This window comes from Pholcus phalangioides, unplaced genomic scaffold, assembly GCF_987345545.1.
Source record: "Pholcus phalangioides strain wild (caught in Gottingen) unplaced genomic scaffold, Ppha-v1.0 ptg000044l_1, whole genome shotgun sequence".
NCBI classification, from domain to species: Eukaryota; Metazoa; Arthropoda; class Arachnida; order Araneae; family Pholcidae; genus Pholcus; species Pholcus phalangioides.
In genome coordinates, this window is record NW_028301630.1 from 421,236 (window position 1) to 441,963 (window position 20,728).

General features: G+C 36.9%; 1 protein-coding gene across 2 annotated transcripts in view; it reads left to right on the forward strand.

The window, feature by feature from the left end:
- Positions 1-17,044, forward strand: part of mEFG1 (mitochondrial translation elongation factor G 1) — a 34,081-nt gene extending 17,037 nt beyond the window's left edge. For both annotated transcript variants that reach the window (XM_089255664.1, XM_089255663.1), the window contains exons 12-18: positions 747-794; positions 903-1,055; positions 5,719-5,811; positions 10,635-10,710; positions 14,180-14,248; positions 15,216-15,376; positions 16,800-17,044. In XM_089255664.1, coding sequence (XP_089111790.1) covers positions 747-794; positions 903-1,055; positions 5,719-5,811; positions 10,635-10,710; positions 14,180-14,248; positions 15,216-15,376; positions 16,800-16,973 — 774 coding nt within the window. In that variant the 3' untranslated portion in view covers positions 16,974-17,044. The remainder of the gene's footprint in view (positions 1-746; positions 795-902; positions 1,056-5,718; positions 5,812-10,634; positions 10,711-14,179; positions 14,249-15,215; positions 15,377-16,799) is intronic.
- The last annotated feature ends 3,684 nt before the right edge of the window (positions 17,045-20,728 follow it).

The following is a 20,728-nucleotide window of genomic DNA, read 5'->3' on the forward strand; positions in this document are numbered from 1 at the left end:
AATTGGTTTAATGAAGAGAAGAGAGGTTATAAATTTTTCCATGTTTATTAGACTTTATTTGGAAATTATGCATTATCACCAGTAAGAGTAATAAATGTTGTGAAGTTTAATGAAACTTTATCTAGACAATTGATGATTGTGCATAAAGGTGTATCATTTTTACACACAGTAACATATAGGAACCAATTGCAACCGAAGCTAAACGTTGTATAAATGTAAAAGTCACGCGTATAAATGATGTTCTACTGTATATATTGTATCTCCCAATAGCGGACACTCCCCGTTAGTGGACAAAAGTTTTGGTCCCATGGGTGTCCGGTATCGAGAGGTTCTGCCGTACTGGCTTCATGAGAAATAACAGGTGAATAATTGTGGCAAATACACTGCCTGGCCAAAAAAATGAAAGTAAAAGATATTTCTTAGAATAAAAAAGGTGTAAGTTTCCATAACAGTAAAAATATTAAGAAACACTAATAAAATGTAAGCTTGTAGTAAATTGTTCACTCTCTGGAGAATGTTACACATATCCCATACTCATTTTATCGTCCAGATTTGTTTAGTTTTAGTCTTTTTCAAACGTTTTTTTTCGGGAAAATCTTTACGTGTATGAATTTTTGTATGAAGATTGCCTGTTGTTGATGTAGATTATAGGTAGTGATGATTTAATTTAAGATTGCCATCTGTGCATCACACGGTGCGTGTTTGTTTTAGATATTTTACAAAATCAAATTTCATATATATTCCAGAGTATTGTTTCCGGAATGGGTGAACTACATCTCGAAATATATGTGCAGGTGAGTGCTAATGGCCAAAATAATGATATCAAGTTGTATCAGGTATTTGTAATCAGTGTCACATCTTTGTCAATATATTTATTCAATGTATTCTTTCAATCTTTATAGAGAATGGAAAGAGAATACAACTGTTCTGTTTCGTTAGGGAAGCCAAAAGTATCTTTCAGGGAGAGTTTGATGTCACCTTGCGAGTTTGACTACTTACATAAGAAGCAGTCTGGTGGCGCAGGGCAATACGGCAGGGTCATCGGAAAAGTTCGAGTAAGTTGCATATCAAATTTCTCGTGATAACTATAGCTAATGATGGCATATGATCCTTACTGTGTCTCCTCTGAAAACAGATTGAGGAATTAGATATTTTTCAGGATATTATGCTGATGTGAACTCGAAAAAAAAACACATCTGGTCTCCACTGACACTCGAACTCAGGTCCAATTGAAGACCAGGCAAGCATGCTACCATATAGATATACACCACTTAAGTCCATAAGTCCAGACATGACCCAGGCTCTGTCCCATTAGGGGGGGGGGGGTGTAAGCTCCATAATATTGGCACCGTATACACTAAAGATGGGACGAATATTCAACCCAGCCGAATATCTGTGTAAATCTAAGCACAACTAATTTTAAAAAATTATATTAATTGGAGTTTTTCATATAAATCAACAATTTACGGATTATATTTTATTGTGTGGTGCATGCCTATCCCTTTCTGTGCAAGTGGTTATGTCATGGTGAATTTTTTTAAGATAAGTAAAACATAAAACTGAAAATAGAATTCTACTACAATAATGTGTAATTTGTGCTCACTACCACAAGTTTGCTAAGGCCACCTGTAAAAGTTTTATTAAAGTTCTTTCATAAAAGTTGAAAAATGCAACCAATAATGCAACACATCAGTTACATCCAAGCAAATGTAAGCAATAGGCTTATTGATTTTTTTTTTTTTCCAAGTCTTGTTAAAAAGCTTGTGTAACCGAGTGTAATCCCAGCCTAACTGAAGGATGTACCTAGACAAGAAACGTATTGAGCTACTGAAAGAGGCCCTATTAACACTTCCACCTCAGAATCTTTCTTCAGATGCACGTACATTTCTCTTTCTGAAATTCTTTAAACCGTTTCATGGAAAATTAAAGATTCAACTAATAGGTAATGCATTGTAGGAAAAGTAGCCTATGTTTTCAGAGCATGCGTTCTTTCAGTGTAAGGCTCTTATCATCAAGCTACGAGATTATCTTTTCTGTTTGCGAGTATCAAACTCAGAAATGAGCTGACCGAATCACGAATGGATGGGGGCACTTATCGAATTGATTGGGTTGTGTCAAAATGAGCTTTATAGTTGACCAAAGCTGGTGTTGGTTGTGTATATAATGTGAAATAAATAAGATCCTCGGCATCTTATCTTCCTGTAGATCAGTGATTCCCAACGTGGGCGTTAATGCCCCCTTTGGGGCGATGGAAAGTTCCAGGGGGGGCGGTAGAAGCTACAGGTATAACATGGAATCCAATGGGTTAAATTGTGTTGGGGAGGGGGGGGCGATGTGTGCGTGGGACAGGGTTGGTAAAAAAACCGGGTTTTTTAGTTTAAACCAGGGGATGTACCACCTTCTGATTCTTAATAAGAATCCGCTTCTTAACTATGGATTTGATCTTTAGTTAAGAATCGAGAGAGAACTTTGCTACCACATTCTTAACTAAGAATCGTTTTTGTTCCATAGTTAAGAATCGAGTTAAGAACCAAGGCTACCCACTTCTTAGCTTGATTCTTAGTAAACATTTTTTTTCTTCTATGCGAGATAACTTAAATTCTTTCTTTAATAGAAGTTTTCTATGATTCATATTTTAAAAAATGGAAAAAAAAATTAACAATGCATTTTTATTTCAAAATAAGGAATTCGTCAGACTTTTTAAATTATCGAAAAGTTATCTGAAGGTTGTGTGGGAGAGTTGAAAACAGTGTTAGAGTCTATATACAGCACATATATGTTGATAATAGTGATAAAATATCGGATTATTTCAATAAAGTTTGATAAATTTTGCCACATTTATCACATTTACCAGTGATTATGCATAATTCTCAAATTTTCAATCCATAAATATCATGATCGATGAGTCGTAAACACAATTTTTTTCATATTATGGGAACTTAATATTAACTCATATTATGGAATTATTAAATTCAAATCATATATGATTTGAAATTTTTTATTAGTTTAAAACTTGAGAGAAAATTGAATTTCGCCCACAAAATATGTGAGATAAAGCTTTAATCGGCCGAAATATAATTTTACATAAGTTAAAAATCATTATTAACCTGCTGCTGCGTTTGTTTTTTTCACGTACTTTGGTGTACATGAAAAAGCCAACATTACAGAAGCGATGACCATTTTTAATATTGGTGTATTATCTGATCACTATATATTATTTTTATTCGGCCACGAAGCAGCTATGCAATACATGTACAGTACCACGTTCATTTCGCCATGACAATTAATTTAAAGAAACATGAAGCATATTATAAAAATTATTGTTAGTCATGTAATGTTAGCTTCACTTACATACATAATGTAAACACAACGATGATTCATTTATCGCATTAACCATGGTTTGACAATTATGCATAATGACCTACAAATGTGATAGATTCACGGTATATGAGCAAAATTTATCAAACTTACCGAAATGGCCGGTGATTATTTATATAATAACCGCAGCTCTTTATCACTTTCACCATAACATATATAGCATAGCCCCTCTTCATGGAGGGTGGCAGGGATCCATCCCAGTGAACGTGGGATGAATCTTTGATTCGAATCATATCGGATGATTAAGTATGAATATGTTTGTTTTTTACTGTAACATGTTAAAAAAATATTATGTATTTATCATTTCTTCAAAACCGTATTCACATTTGCTGAAATAATCTCCGCCATTTTTTCAGGCTAGCGTCGCTCTAAAATTTCTTTTCCTCCTTATCTTGTCAACAACAAGCTGTTGTTAATTTTTAGCTAGGTGCTGATTGGCCAATGGAGAAATTCCCCAAAAGGGAAATTTATCGGCCTGTCCATCGTCACGTGACCTTAAGAATAACTTTTAACAATCACATCGTGGTTGCATTCGGAGCTCGATTCTTAACGTGATTCTTACGAACCGATTCTTACGTATGGATGATTGGTTATTAAAAATCAGAAGGTGGTACACCCCCAGGTTTTTTTGGTTTAAACCGGTTTTTTGTTTTAAATAGTATTAACATTAAAAACAATGAAATTTCTAAAAAATCAAACTTCTAATAATTAACTAAAATAAAATGGTTATTAATGTAACTAACACTATTCCCATACTAATTAATCAACAAAAATTTCTTGCATTTTAACAAAAACCATCTTTTGCAATTTAATTATTTTTTGCTCAACTCAATGGATTACTGTGTGTTTGAAAATTCTTTCAATGTTGTTATTAATCATATAGTATATAAAGGTTTTTTTCTCCAGTTACTTTCAGTGTGCTTAATTAGGAAACTATTTTGCAAAAAGTAATAAAAAGTAAATGAATATAATGTATTTAATGAAGCATAAATAATGCAGATTAATTAGCAATGATTTACGATATACAGGGTGATTATAACTAAGGTTCTGATTTCAAAACACTGTAAAAAAAGAACAATTGTCAAAATGACTTGAAAATTGGCATGAATATTCCTGAAAAAATGCAATTTTATTTGGTAAAGGGAGAAAAATACTTGAAAATGTAAAATTAATGGCATCATCCAACATGTGGGAAATTTGCTCGCAGAATGGAAACAATAGCCAGTCATGGCAAAATGATACCTTAATTATAGCATTTCATGATTTCATAATTCATGGAAACATCACAAAAAACGAAGTAATTGAACAAATAACTACAACTTACTTAAGAAATGTTAAATATGTTGTCCAACCTGAGGTTGGAAGCACAAAAATTGTTGTTCAACAACAGAATCGGAGTATGCCATGGTCATGATGTACATGTGCTTGCAATTCAGCTTTATTAAACCAAACGTGCCTTCCCCCCCCCCCGTTAATATTCCTGAGGAACTTCTAACATATAGGGAATGTGCTGGAGATTGCAATTCACCAAAGTTTGTAATCTGACCACTGTTTATAATATTTTGAGCTACACCTGCACCCTCAGCCAGAAGTTGCAACATGCAACAACAATTTTATTTATAACTGTGATGAATTTTCTGAAAATTGATATTCGGCTGCCAAATACTCAATATTCAGCCGAAACATTAGTTGAATATTTTAGTATTCAGCTAAATCACAAATCGTCTCATCCCTAAGGGGCCGTTCAAGTGTTACATAAGCAAATTTTTGCCCACTTTTGACCCCCCCCCCCCCCCCCGTCAGCAAAATTTCATAATCAGCTCTGCCCTCTGAATCCAACTCATATTTTCATAAAGGGTGATTGATGACATAAGCATTATCCAAACCCGCCCCCCCCCCATCGATGATGACGTAATACTTGAACCACCCCTAAGTAGTATATATAGTAGCGTGTGCGCTTGCTTGGTTTGCAAGAGGACCTGGGTTTGAGTCAGCGGAGACTAGATTACTTTTCTTTCTGAGCTTGTCTTGACATAATATCCAGAAATGTCAGATTTCTAAGTGAATTGCAGAATTATCATAAGGAAGTTACAGGGTTTTTACCTTCTGTGAGTTTAGAGGTCTGTGTATATATAAATTAGCAAGCAAGGCTACAACTGGAGGGGGGGGGGGGGAAGCAGGTGGTGCAAATTTCACCTTTTACCCTCTCTTTGAACATTACAAGGGGGGCACCAAAATATGTGCTTGCGCCAGTTAACCAAGCATCTAGTTGGGCCCTATCGGCAAATCTTCCAGTTATTATAACAGCACATGATTAATTAGAATTAATTATTTTTTTAGCCTCTTCCCGCATCCAAGAACACTCAAGTCATATTCACGGATTTAACCTCAGGTACAAACGTACCAAGGCCATTCATTCCTTCTATCGAAAAGGTGAGTTTTCTTCTTTCATTGCATTGTTATATTAATTATATATATATATATATATATATATATATAGCATCAAAGGGGGCAAACGCAAACCGATCTCCCATTTAAAAAGCCTCTCCACAAAGAGCAATCAGACCTACATTATTTGAAAAATTCATGCATGACACAACAAGCAATGAGACCTGCAAACAACACAACCTGCTGAGTTTTCTGCTTCCGAATTTGAAAGGCAGATGGCAGCACCACCTGAACGCATGACAAGCATTCCTAAGAAACACTCCATTTTAGGTTCACAACACACACACACACATTCCAATATGCACCCATTTGTTATGTGTACATTCCATATGCACCCTTGTCCATACAGGAATATGGACAAGGTGCGGTTTAGCAGTTCTTTTATATGCAAGCAAAAATTTTGACTCAATAAACGAATGATGATTCTCACATTAGGAGTTGAGATTTTGTGCTTTGTTTATATGATCATGATTGAACTGATGGTTCTTTGCTTTCGGCCCCTCACACACATACTGTAGGATTACATGTAATCTTCAGCAAACCTTACCATCTGATAGTTTTGGAAAAACCATTTTCATATCTTGCACTGACTCAAGATCATCGATAAAGCCTGAGATGGGGTCATCAAAGCAACTCCCTCCATCATTCGGCTTGAAGATGAAGTGTGGGATGATTGCATGGTTACAGAGTTTCCCAAATTTTGTGAGACACTCCTGAATTTTTAATTTCTACTCCATCTCCCGGACGGACTCCCAAACTTTGTCCGTGTTTGTAAAAAATCCCTACTTTTAGGGGAAAAAAAATTATTTCCAAAGAATTTACCTGGAAAAATTACTGTTGCTTTCATTTTTATCACTGAAATGACATCACAAGCATAATATAAATGGTCGCCATTATGTCAAATCAGGAAAAAAATACATGATTTTCGGAGGAGGGACAAAATTTGCCAAACAGCCAGCATTAGTTCGGTTTTTTGATATCCGATATTGTTGAGATAATTTGTATCTACTTTGACCATATGCTGGGCAGCAACTAGATACTTTGTCAGCCGGAGCAAGCAAGGGATTTTGGTCCCTCTAGTGTGATGACCATATGTACCATTGAGTCTGTATGTCTCGTTTCAGGGCTCAGTATGACAATTTTTTTTTTCATTGGCGATATTTGATTTGAGTAGAAATGGCAGGTAATTTAATGTACCGGTTGGTGATGATTGGAAACTTGGTGCGAATCGACGATGACTTGCACGATGTCACATTTTGACAAAAGGGAGAAATCCCTACATTGTTTTTTTTTTATCTTTTATATTTATCGTTGTATGTAATTTGGATCCGCAAAAAACCTTTCTAATAGTCACACTTTAAATTTTTTAAAGTTGGCAGCTATGTGACTACATTATTAAATGTGGCTTTGAACGGTTAGCTCATGAATAAGAGCCAACGTTTGCCAAAGAGATTGTGTCTTCGCATGTGACTCGACACAGAAAAGTGCCAAGTTGATGGGAATTGTGAATTCCGCATTCTCTTACCCATCCTTCTGTAAGGTCACCAGGCCTGCTTTCCCCCTGCTCCCAGTTGTAGTCTTGGTGCAAGCATAACATACCAACAATGTGACAAAACTACAGTTTTACCTGTTTCAACAATTACTTCTAGCTTCAGTTGTTTGGATCGAACAATAAAAATGTGATGCTGTTAAAAATGTCTGCATTGAAAAGTTCCACCAAGCGGTATCAAAATAAAATCATCAACAAAAAAAAAAAAATTGCGCCATTAACTTATAGAAAACGGAAGAAATCATCAATTTTTTTTTATGTTCCCGCCACCTTGCAAATTAAATTCCAATTTCAGAATATTTCAATGGATGTTAGCAGTACTATGAAATGCCAAGGCACACTGATTGCTGAACTACTGTTGAAACAATGTATCAACATGGCTGTTCTATCGATTTCAAGTGTTACTAGTAGCATTGAAAAGCTTCCCAAAGTATGAACGAAAAACACAATTAATTCTCAATGTTATTCCTCAAAATCGATATTGTCCCATAGATAACAAGGGGGGGATATCTTTTTTTCACCCTTCACAATAGCTCCCTGTCCAGAATTTTCACAAACATCTCCCTATAGGGTTACCAAATTCAAAAAATGAGAAAAGAGGACGCCTGCACTCACATTCTTAGTAACATCTATTTTCCCAATAGATGATGCCACTATAGGGACAAAAAGGAAACAATCCTTGAGATGTTTACTATTTTCTGTATATTTCTGAATGGAAGCAGTAACACCTCCCTCTCTTGAGGGCATCTTAACGCATCAGAAGTTCCTTGGCAAAGTGGTTTTTCTGTTCTCCCCCCCCCTTCCCCACACCTGGCCAGAAATACTTGCTATGCAATTTACATCTTTACTGTCAAAATTTTGACTAGATCTCATTTTCGTGAGGCTTTTTCTGCACTTGAGGCCCTAGGGGCTGTGCTCGTGCCTTAAGACAACAATGCCACCCCTCCCCACTTCAGTATATGAATTCGGCTATTAATAAGCAAACAATTCCTGCTTAACCATTCAAAAATGAGAAGTTACCCAATGTTTAAAGAATCTACCAACAAGTCTGCAATGAAAGGGGGGGAGAGAGGAAATTGAGGCTTCTGCTTCAATTGCTAGGTACATGTTTGACGTGGTAAAAGTGAACGTTGAACTTATCATGTATATTGTAGAAAAGAACCACCTATATAAATCTGTAGCGATACAAAAAATGATTCTGTCCAATGACAATGCAATGTCCCATTGTCGAGAAATCCTCAAAAGCAGGCAAAAGCAAATGCCACATTGGATAGGTTACTTTTTCTAGGTTCATGATTACACTTGAAAACTTTTATAAAAGTTCATTTATAAACCTTGAAAATTTCAACCAATAAGGTTATAGGTTGCATTAAGAAGCAAACTACAACTGATGTTTTTATTGGTTGAATTTTTCAAGTTTCATAAATGTACTTTTACGAAACTTTTATAGTGTAATCCTGGCCTTAAAGTTGAATTTCACAAAAAGAAAAAGATTCTGGTGAGCAGACACATAATAACGAGTCCTAAACAATAGCGCTGGTCTTTTTCTCATTGTTGTAGAGTAGGTTAATTTGTGAAGTTATTGCATTGTGTATATTCACTTTGACATTATTGTATTATCTATTACTAACAAAAATGCCTAGTGCTGCCCGTGTTTTCTTCATATACTGGGACCATAAGGGAAGCTACAAACCATTGTGAAAGGATGAACATGTCTGAAACACATTTTTTGGAACCATAGTTTCTTCACTGCTTGAATGTTTACAGTAACCAATGTAAACATTCTGAAAGAAGTCTTTGTTGAGGCTCATGAACCATTTTTGCCAACAGTGTTTTTTTTTTTTTTTTTTTTTTTTTTTTGCCCTGCTCTGACGAACTATTAAAGTAGCCTTTCATTCAAGTTGGACCTTGTTTGGTATATATGTTACCGTTAAAGTGTATAATTCAGTTATCTTATATATAGAATAGAGCTGGTTAAAAGGGTGAAATAACACGTTTAATCTACACTTTAACAAGTCATTCTATGAAATCACTGAATTATACACTTTAACTGTATAACCTATATACCAAATTTGGTGACAATCAGTCTGAAATTGTAGATTTGTATGGAGAAGAGAACATATGCACGCAGAGACAGAAAATCGATCTTCTATGCGTAGATATTACTATTGTATTACATTATTGATTGAATGCAGATTTATGCCTTTTTTTATGTGAATGAGTTATCATGGAATGAATCATCACAGTTTATATTATTTTTTATCACAGGTTTTTAACAGCTGGCTCATGCAAACATATATTTAGGAAAGGGAGAAATTTCAACTGCTCTTGCGGGGAATCGAACCCCATATCCTTTCATTTTCCGGGTGAACACCCTAGACCAGTGGTTCTCAATCTTTGGAAGCCAGCGGTCCGGTAAATCTCTATTGCATAAGTGAAAGGCCGGTCACACACCCAACTAATGAGAAATTGATGGGAAAAACAAAATTCTGGGAATCACTCACAGCTCGGTGTGACTAGTGTTAGGGCCTGGCGGTTGAGAAACACTGCCTTAGGGTACTAGACTACAAAGGAAACGAATATCTCAATCTTTCCTTCGAGACCATTTATGTATGGACCCATTCAGTGCATACAAGCTCCTAGGAAAGATTAAGATATTTGTTGCCTTTGTAGTCTAGGGCGTTCACCTGGAAAGTGAAAGGATGTGGGTTTGATTTCCCACAAGAGCAGTTGAGTTTTCTCTCTTTCCTAAATATATCTTCGCATCAGCCAGCTGTTAAAACCTTTGTATGGATAGTGGAGAGTGACATCATCCTCGGATAGTAAGCTATTGATTTTGAATTTTTATATACAGTCCATGCCAGGACTGTTCCTAGGATTTTTGCCACTCCCACAACTTTCAAATTTGATAATTTTATAATTGATGTTCTTTTTCTCTCCTAAAATTGCCCCCCCCCCTCTCTACTTCCAGCCCTGGCCCATGCTGTTTGAATGGTTGAATCCCTCTATTCTACATAATTTTTGGAGAGGGGGAAAATTGATGGAAATGTTTTTGTTGACATAAAATTTAAATCGGCAACACCTTATAAAAAAATAAAGAAATACTCCTGAAAAAACGGCGACAAATTTATTCATAATATTACACATTTTTGCAACCTATTTTAATTGCAGAACTGATCATCCGTTGCCTTATAGAGTTTTCTGAACATGTCTTAACGTCTTCATGACTAATATGTTCATGAAATTCTACATCACATAGGGTTTCTTCATGGAAATTGAGAAAGGTGTTCTTTCTGGTCACAAAGTGTCTGGCATAGAATTTGTGCTACTGGATGGTAAGTATCGATGACTTGTGTTTCGATTCTTATTTTTCTCTCTGACTGTACAGTGACAACCTCGGCCAATGAAGATAAATTTTTTCTGTCCGGAATCATGTTCGTTAGCTGTGATACCCCCATAGGTTTCTATGGGAAAATCATTTAATTTGCTGCAGGTACTGCCCAAAATTTAAAGTTGGTTTTTTTGTAATGCACCAAGGACGCGCTAGAAAAACTGACTAAAGGATAAAATAAACAGCTTTGAAATTGGATAAATGGGAATTACAGAGTGATGTTGAAAATCTTTTCATTTCGCAGTATGTACACAACCAAGTTAGGTCAAGGATTTAGTCAGTTCACTTCTATGCACTGATACATACAGATGAGAAAAGAAAGTCCAGACTGTTCAGTAGGGTGATTCTTAGCGACAGGTAATTTTCTGAACGTTAAAATTTTGCTGCTTCTACCACCGTAATCCTCTTTCAATCAACAAAAAATATTATCTGTGTAAAACTTTAGCTCAATTGGACAACTTCTAGGTGACTCTCAAACACAGTGAAGTTGAAACATAGTAAGCAATGTTAATTCCTTATAGGCAATGATTAATTCTGTTCAAAAGTGGTATACTCTTCCCTATCTCCACCATCTTCGTCTTTTCTCTGTACAAAAATTTATGGGGACACATACGAGCAACCCCAGCGGTTGCTTAAAAACATTTTGAATCCAATTTCCCAAAAAAAATTTGTCTCAATTCGAAAAATACCTGGAATAGCATGAAAAATTTGAGAAGCATTAGGTTCTTCTTAATAACACACACAACTTCTATAAAAGAAACACATTTTTGCCTACAGCAATAACTTTTACACAATCGAAACATAATACAAACAAACGAACATTATTTTTTCCTAAGGCCGGGATTACACTGTAAAAGTTTGATAAAAGTCCTTTTATAAAACTTGAAATGCTACCAATAAGGTCATCAGTTGTATTTTCTAGAACGTAATCAATAATCTCATTGGTGTCATTTTTATATAAGTTTTGTATAAGTACTTTTATCAAACTTTTATGTGTGATCCCTGTTTAAGAGAAGATTTAGTAGCAGTTGGGTAGTTTTTACGGTCTCTGTGACAAGGATCTGTAAGGCTGGGATTACACTATAAAAGTTTGAAAAAAATCCTTTTATAAAACTTGAAAAATGCAACCAATAAGATCATCTATTACATTCAATCCAATTTGATCAGCTATGCTTATTGGTTGTATTTTTTAAGTTTTATTAAAGAACTTTTTTAAAACTTTTACAGTGTTATCCTGGCCTAAAGTAAATTGTTTCAGAGTTTCATCTATTGTGAGAATGTTATTGTAACACTGAATGGGTTTGTATTAAAGCATCTTATCGTGATTTCCTATTCATGTGTCAACTGGTAAATTATCAGGATATATAGATCCAGAAATCAGTAAGGTACTGCGAGGAAACTCTCCAACCATCTCTGGGGTACTTAGTTTCCAAAACTCTGGCTCTATCATTATTTGATGACAGTGTTTCAATTCAACAGTGGTTAAGACAAATATGGCTCAGATATTCTACTGGAAGCAGTCAAAGGTGAAGAAGATGAAGAAAAAATCAACCGAAGAGGCACATTCTGCATCAAAATGATTTTTTTATTCCTTTACAAGTTTGTTTTTGTACCAAGCGTTACAAAAGACAAATTCTTCACAAGATTTTCTATCAGCACCGATTTCCTCGAAAAAGTCACTTCAATATGGAAAGATGATTCTAGTTAGAAAGGTAGATTCAGGGCTTCCACTTGTCCTACCTTTTTGGTAAAATGTCCTACTTTCTAGGTTTTGCCTTACTTTTTACCAAATCCTATCAACAAAATTCATGTAATTTGATTTCCATTGAGAAGGGAATCATCACCAAATAATGCAAATGTAGTAGATTGCAACTAATGATTCTGCCAAAACAGAAATTGTATTGTTTTTCCAGGTTATTTGTGCGGTGGAGGTGTATGTGGACCATTTGGTTTATTAAATAATATTGTATTCACTATACTTTTTTCATGTTCTTGGACAGTAATCATTCATTCATCATTCTGGTTTACATTTTGTGTATAGGTGAAACAACAGTTTGCGTAACAAAGCAGTTGGATACGTAGGCCTATTCTGGGTTTTGTGACTCTGATGATACCCAATAGCATTCAATTGTCTTCTCTACTTTTAGGACACGCAGAGGCATAAACAATATTTACAACGCTCAGCAAAGAGTTAGAAATTAAGATGCTTCATTTGTTAAAAACGACTACACTGACATTGAACAGTAGGCATCTAAACAAATCCCTTTAAAAACAGGATGGACAATGCAGTAGTAAAACCATCCACTTCCCCTTGACTTATTTATATTGGACGTTGTAATTTACACATTTGCAACTGTGCTTTTGAATGTGGGTCTGGAAAGAGTGTCATTCTTCAAAACCTACATGTCGTCTTATTTGCTTTGTGTGTTGTCGAAGAGAGTTGACAGACTGGACTGTGGAAGACTCCAAAAAAAAAAAAAAAAAGAGTGTAATATATATTGAGAGGAGAACAGAAAAGAGTTATCTGTGGTTGCTAGTACGCTGTTTTGGCCAAAAATTGCTTTTGTTACCAAGTCATTTCTGTCATTTTTTTTTTTTTTTTTTGGAAGAATGTTTTTAAACAATCGCAGAGGTTGCCTGGATGGGTCCTCACAAATTTCTCGTAGAAAAGAAGATGATAGTCGAGATGGGGAAGAGTATACCGCTTTTGAACAGAATTGGTCATTGCCTATAAGGAATTAACATTGTTTATTATGTTCCAACTTCAAGGCAATTGAGGGTTGCATAGCAGTTGTTCGATTGAGCTGAAATTTTGCACCCATTGTTTTTTTTTTGTTGAACAAGATGAGAGGGGGTGGGAGCTTAACCTTTAAAAAGTTAAAAAATAAGGGCCACCCTACTATTCAGTTTGATGCTGAGAATCTTGCACAGAAATAATGTGTGCTTCTCTGTATAGGATAAAGGGGTCCTATGCAGTGGAACAGGATCCTTTTCCTTCTAAAAGATATCTGCATATGATCTCTTTTTTTTTAAATGCATTATATATTAGTAAATCTCTCATTTCACATGACATGGATCAAAAACTTTTAGAAAATAGAGAAGCGGAAGTACATGTGTGTGAGGGAAAAAGATCCCAAGATGGACATGAGTCAATCGGGCTCGAGTGAAAGAAACTCTGATGATGATTGGCACGAAAATTGAACTCAAAATGTCTGTGTTAGGTTAGCATGTGCATCCATATCAACTAAAGTATTCGTTAGCCAAGGCAGAAAAATCACGAAAAAAAATCATTGTTAGTGGAAAATTTGTTAGCCGGGGCATTGCTGTATAGAATGAGATGTGCTTTGTGTGAGTTTCAGAATAAAGGCATCATTCATTATCAGATTTGAGTAATGTGTTGTCGTTCTTTGCAGGCGCTCATCACATCGTTGATTCAAACGAAATATCATTCATTCAAGCTGCTCAAGGAGCGATGAGGCAAGGTAAAAATTAAGGATATATTAATTCTGTCTGTGAATCTGAGATCTGATATCGGGATGTTTCTAAGAAAGAAGGTGTAATTATATATAACATGTGGAAAAGTAGAGAAACTTTGCCCAAGAATATTAAGACGTCACTAACGAATAAGTCAAATATATATACGAAAAATGCACAAAGTCTATTTCGGCACACAATGGGTGACGTCTTCAGAGGAAAAATATTCAACCACTTATTGCACTGACCAAGGAGGATCCCAGGTGGATTGGATACTAAATCTTAACTCTCGGTTGCCCAGCGGCATGGCTTATGGCTGTATTCACTGACAGAGTTTAACTGCGATTGCAGGTTCAAAGATTAGAGATCACAACAGATTGGTTAAATTCTGGATTTTAACTCACCTGTGTTGATCTTTTATACTTTAACCTTCGATTGCAGTAAAACTCTGTCGATGAATACAACCACCAGATTCATTACAAACGGAATTCTAAGAAAATTCTAATACACCAATCGGGTAGTTCCATTTCTCAAGCGTCTAATCAGGACAGTGCATCAGACTTACACACAGGTTCTCAGCTTCATTCTGATCACAACGTTTGATGGGAAGAGACATACTTTTTTCTGCTGAGCAACCAAGAGTTAAGATTTAGTATCCAATCAAAGTAGGACCCGCGGTCAGTGTGATAAGTGGTTGAATATTTTTCCCTACAAAGACAATACCCATTGTATGTCAAAAATGCATTAGGAGTTTGTGCATTTTTCGTGTATTTGCCTTATTCGTTGGTGACTTCTTAATAATTAACATGTATTAGCAGTTCAGAGCATGGGTGCACAAACTCCAGCCCACGGGCAAATCTGGCCCTCAGGAAAGTTTTATCCAGCCCTCAAAAAAAAAAAACCCCCATTACTCTGTATCTACCCATGCTGTTCACTCACATAACGACTATCGCTAAATTTTTCAATGTGTTGCAGTTTTTGAAAGAGGTCACTGGCACATATTGGAGCCAATAATGCTGGTCGAGGTTGTCGTTCCCATTGAATTTCAAGGCAGTATCGTTTCTCAGCTGACTAAGCGATCTGGTTTAGTTGTATCAATAGACTCTGCCGAGAACTGGAGTATCATCATATCCGAGGTAAATATTTTTTCTCAACATTTGAGTAGTTTTTTTTTTGTCTTTCGAGTTCTAATATTGTGTTTACATTTGAAAAAAACTAATTGTTATAAACCAGTGCTTCTCTACCTATAGTCTGTGGCTATTGCATAGGTGGTACGCAGGCAGACTTGATAAAATTATTTATCTGTTGTAAAGGGCCGTTCATGTATTGCGTCAGCAAATTTTTAGATAGTTTGACCCCCCCTCTCCCGTCAGCAAAAGTCTGACCTCCCCTTTTCAGTAAAATTTCGTCAGCTCTGCCACCACCTAACGCACTGGTAGGATCAGAAATGTACGGGGTGCTATTTGAAAGTTAAGAACTAAAAATTTCTTTTTAAGAAATTCATGGCGACTCACCCTCAAAGCCATATATGGTAGATCCTTGACCCGTTTCCCAAATGTGGACCTAAGGGGGTTATCTGATGTGTGCCCCCCCCCTCCTCCCCCTCAAACCTAATTTTGTAAAAATGAACTAAGCGACACATTTACAGTTCGCTCAAGTGACCCATGGCACAATTCCAGAGCATTTAAATAGCCTGTGGCACATTTTCAGATCACATAAGTAGGCCTGTGGCTCATTCACAGATTACTTTAGTAACCCGCGACAGTTCCAGAATGCTTAAGCAATCCGTGGCCGTTTAGAGATCCCTTGAGTGATGTGTGGCACAGTTCCAGAGCACTTAAGTAGCCCGGACGCATTTCCAGATCACTTGGATCCGTGAAACATTTAGAAGTCACTAAAGTAGATCTGTAGGGGATTTATCACTATAGGGGAAATGTTAGTTCAGGTGCCCACAAACTAGAACAAAAGGTTTTTCTCTTTTTTGGCACACGAATAAGATGCAATTAAGAGTATTTATTATTATTATAAAGGGTGGTGAGGACGTAAACATCACCCAAATTCCCCCCCCCCATCTATGCTGGTGTAATACTTCAATGACCCCTAACTGATACAGTCGAATCCTGTTATAACGAATGTCAAGAGACCGGAGGAATCACTTCGTTATAAGGGAATTCCAGGTTACATAGCATTGTTCCTATGTAAACTTATTTGGGGGATTAGAAAAGTGTTCGTTAAAATGGGATTTTCGCTATAATGGTATTTGTTAAAATGGGATTCGACTGTATTAGTAACATCCATGTGGGTTCAAACAAAATTATATCTTCATACTTATATATATATAAATTCACCATACATAATTGCGATAAAAGCAGGAAATTGCTATCGTAAATAAGGGATATCACTACATTTTTTGCCAAAAATTGCAATTTATTGCTTCAAATGCAGTTTTTTTTTCTAATTACTGCTAAAAATTGCCGAAGAGGTGTTCAGAAAGATTGAGAATCACTGTGTTATAAAACATTTACTCTGAATTTGCTAAATACCTTTTTTTTTTCGAAGGTTCCCTTGAACAGAATGTTCGGATATGCATCTGAACTGAGGTCCGCCACTCAGGGTAAAGGCGAATACAGTATGGAATACTCCAGGTACTCACCAGCGCAACAAGATGTGCAACAGCAACTCATCCAGGAATATGAGGACTCTCTGCCCACAGAGAGGAAGAAGAAAAACTAAGCGTTGTGGTCATCGCTCTCACAATTTGTAGATGATACTGGGAAAAATAAATATTTATCGCTGTTCTTATACTTCTTTGTTTAATAAATCAACAAAACACCATACTTATATGGATGGTCGATGATTGTTATAGCGATCATTCCATTACAACAACTGGTAGGAAAAGTAAGTTTCAAATGTTTTCATATAACGACTATCCTATATGTGTGTTTTCGGTTCGAAGCAACATCCTTTCCGTTTTAGACAGGACGATTGGGGTTGTTATGACGAGTGTCAACAACCAAATCAAACCTGGGAAGTTTAGGTCAAAACAGACATTAAAAAAAGCATTTTTTTAACAGCAGGGAATAGAGAGAGGGAAAAAGCTACCAAGAGAGAGAGAGAGAAAAAACAAAATATGATGGTTCCCGCCATAACTCACCATTGTGAGCTCGGCAATGGGGATTTTTTCGATAAAAAATATAAGAGGAAGGAGTGGGAGAGAGGGGTATATAGGAAAAAATGTTAGTATTTGTTGTGGGGGGGGGAAGAAGGGTGACAAAGGAAAGAGGGGAGGGGGTAGAAGGTTTTATGTAATTGACAAATCAAAAGTAGCAGCATTCGGTACACTCTTGCTGGATGTTGTGAAGATATTTATTATTTGAGATGTTAATTTTTTAAGGAAGGAAAAAACTCATCTCTGCCTCTACCGGGAGTCGAACCCGGGTTCGTCTCCCGTATATCTTGTATTAACAAGTGGAGAGCGACATTCATGTCATATATATAGCCCTCTGGTGGCTCGTCGTCCATGAGCTATTAGCTGATCGGTTTCGTTCGGCATATATACGCTCTAGCGAAGGAAAATCTCTATCTCCTCTGTAGCTTAGTGGTCAGAGCACTCGTCCGGCAATCGAGGGACCCGGGTTCGACTCCCGGTAGAGGCAGAGATGAGTTTTTTCCTTCATTAAAAAATTAACATCTCAAATAATAAATATCTTCACAACATCCAGTCTCCCGTATATCTTGTACAAATCAAATTTATTCATTTCCAACATACAGAGATTTAGATTAGTTTAAAAAAGTATATTTATGTAAGCATTTAAAGCACATTTCACGCCTTGAAATTGGGAACTACAGAAAACCAACTTCAGCCCACAACCACTATGACGATGGTGGATCTTCACGATGCGAGTCGTGGAGCTGACAGGACTCCAGCTTTTGGACGATTAAATCTATTTTTCTGTTTTCATGCCATAAGTCCCGTTCACGTGTGCAAATATTTTTGATGCCCATTGCCATGTAGAAGAAGCGGTTAAAAGGGACTTCGACGCCACTTCTGTTCCACCGTCCGGGAACCAGACCCACTTGCTCCCCCCCCCCCCCCCAGCTGCAACCCTGGGCAGGATAAATTCAGAAAGGAAAATTTCGAAAATTAATAGAATTAATTAAAGAGATAATATTCCAGAATTAAGGAAGGAGATAATTTCAGCATTAATGAAAGAGATAATAATGAAATTAATGAAATATAATTATATAAAGATAATAAAGATAAAAAAAAAGAAATAATAAATAATGAAGGAAAAAAAGAGATAATTCCAAAATTAATGGAAGCTAGAATTCCAGAATTAAGGAAAGGGGGCCATTCAAGTATTAAGTTAGACTGATACCCACAATTTATTGCCGATTCCGAACGGCAGGCTTGTTTCTTATACTCATCGAGAGGTTGGTGCGCTAACCCCTCGATAGGGGTGGGGGGTTTCGGATTTGCTGACTTTTGATGACAAGGAGGGGGGGGGGATTTGGATGATGCTTACGTCATCAACCACCCTTTTGAAAATATGAAATATTCTTGATGGCATCCTATTCGGTGCGCACAAAAATGTTCCGATAGTTTGTGGGCACTTGAACTAACATTCTCCCTGATGATAAATCCCTTACAGAGCCACTTCAGCGGTCTCTAAATGTTTCACAGATCCTTCAAGTGCTCGGGAAATATCTCCGGGCCGCTTAAGTGCTCTGAAACTGTGCCACGCATCACTCAACTGATCCGTAATTATGCAGGGATCACTTAAGTAATCTGGGAATGTTCCACGGGTAACTTGAGCGATGTAGAACCGCACCGGGGGGTTCCGCTTAAGTGGTCTAAAACTGTGCAACCTGTCACTCAAGGGATCTCTAAATGTGCCACGGATCGTTTAAGTGTTCTGGAACTGTGTCGCGGGTTACTTAAGTGATCTTTGAATATCCCACGGGACTACTTCAGTGATCTGAAAATGTGCCACGGGCCATTTAAATACTCTGGAATTGTGCAACGGGTCATTTAAGCGATCTGTAAAAATGTGCCGCTTACTTCATTTTTACAAAATTGGGTTTGGGGGGCAAGCCACAAAACATAACCTTCAGGGCCACATTTGGTCCGTGGGTCAAGGGTGTACCATATATGGCCTAAAAGGTGGGTCGCAATGAATTTTTTAAGGAGAAATTTTGTGTTCTTACCTTTCAAATAGCATTGGAACTAACAGAAATTGATTATAATAACATATAAAGGTATAAAAATATTGTTTTCTTCTGGGGGGAGGTGCACGAGCCCCCCCACCCCTCCCGCGTAAGTTTCTGATCCCCACCAATATGTGTTAGGAGGTAGGGGGGCAGTTAAAATGTCATGGAAAACTTTGATTCAACTACAGTGTCGAATCCCGTTATAGCGAACTCCACGAGACCGGAGAAATCACTTCGTTGCATCGAAATTTCGTTACAAAATAATTCCTAGTTTTTGCTTCATTCCTAAGTAATCTTATCTGGGGGATTAGAAAAGCGATCGTTAAAACGGGATTTTTTCGCTGTAACGGTATTCGTTAAAATGAGATTCGACTGTAATTTCTTGAATAATACATTAAAAATTTTAATACTATTTCCTAAAACGTTTTTGTATTACGCTATGGATTCGAAGGAGAGTCACGTGACTAGTATTGCAACTCTCCTCCCCCCCCCCCCCGTTCCCTTCTCTGCTCGCTTCTTCCTCATTGATAATGTATTTAAAAACTTTAAAAAAACTCAAATTCCCGGATGTGGGGCAATGATAATCCACCAATAAGAAGGGCTTAATATTTTTCACCCAAAAATATGCGACAGAGCAGACGATTTGTGTTTCTCTCCCCCCACAGTATAAACAAATTAAGTAAAAAGTCCCCGGATGCGAGAGAAGGTCAAACCCACCAATGAGAGTGCTTAAAATTTCCCGCGCGTATACGAGAGAGAGAGCAAGAGCAGACCAAAGCGCTTGAAGAGAGCTCCTCTTCAAGCGCTTTGGAGCAGACGATCCAGAAATTCTACTGCGCAGTTGCGCTTCAGACGTCACTAGCGAGTGACGTACGTTACTGTACTGTCTCCCGCGCTTTGAGTGTTGTTTTTCGAAAGTGTATATAGTTGTGAATTTTTTAATTATTGGATTTATTCAGAAGAGGAAAATTAATTTTGATAAGTTCCGTTCTTCCCTTTCGGGTGAGTTCTGAAATAATTTTTATTATCAGTTAAATATTGAAAATTGCCTAGAAGATGACCCCCATTAATTTTCAGGGCCCCTAAAGTTATTCAACATAGGCTATTTCTGGGGTTCTTAATGTATGGGTCGTGCGAATCCATTCATAATCCGGGTATAAGTTAATTTGTTGCTTCAGTGGCCATGGCCCTTCACAAGGGGGGGGAGGAGGTTCGACGATTCTCGTCATTTTTGTTTTTTCGCGCCATAAATTACCCATCAAAGGGGTCCTTGAAAG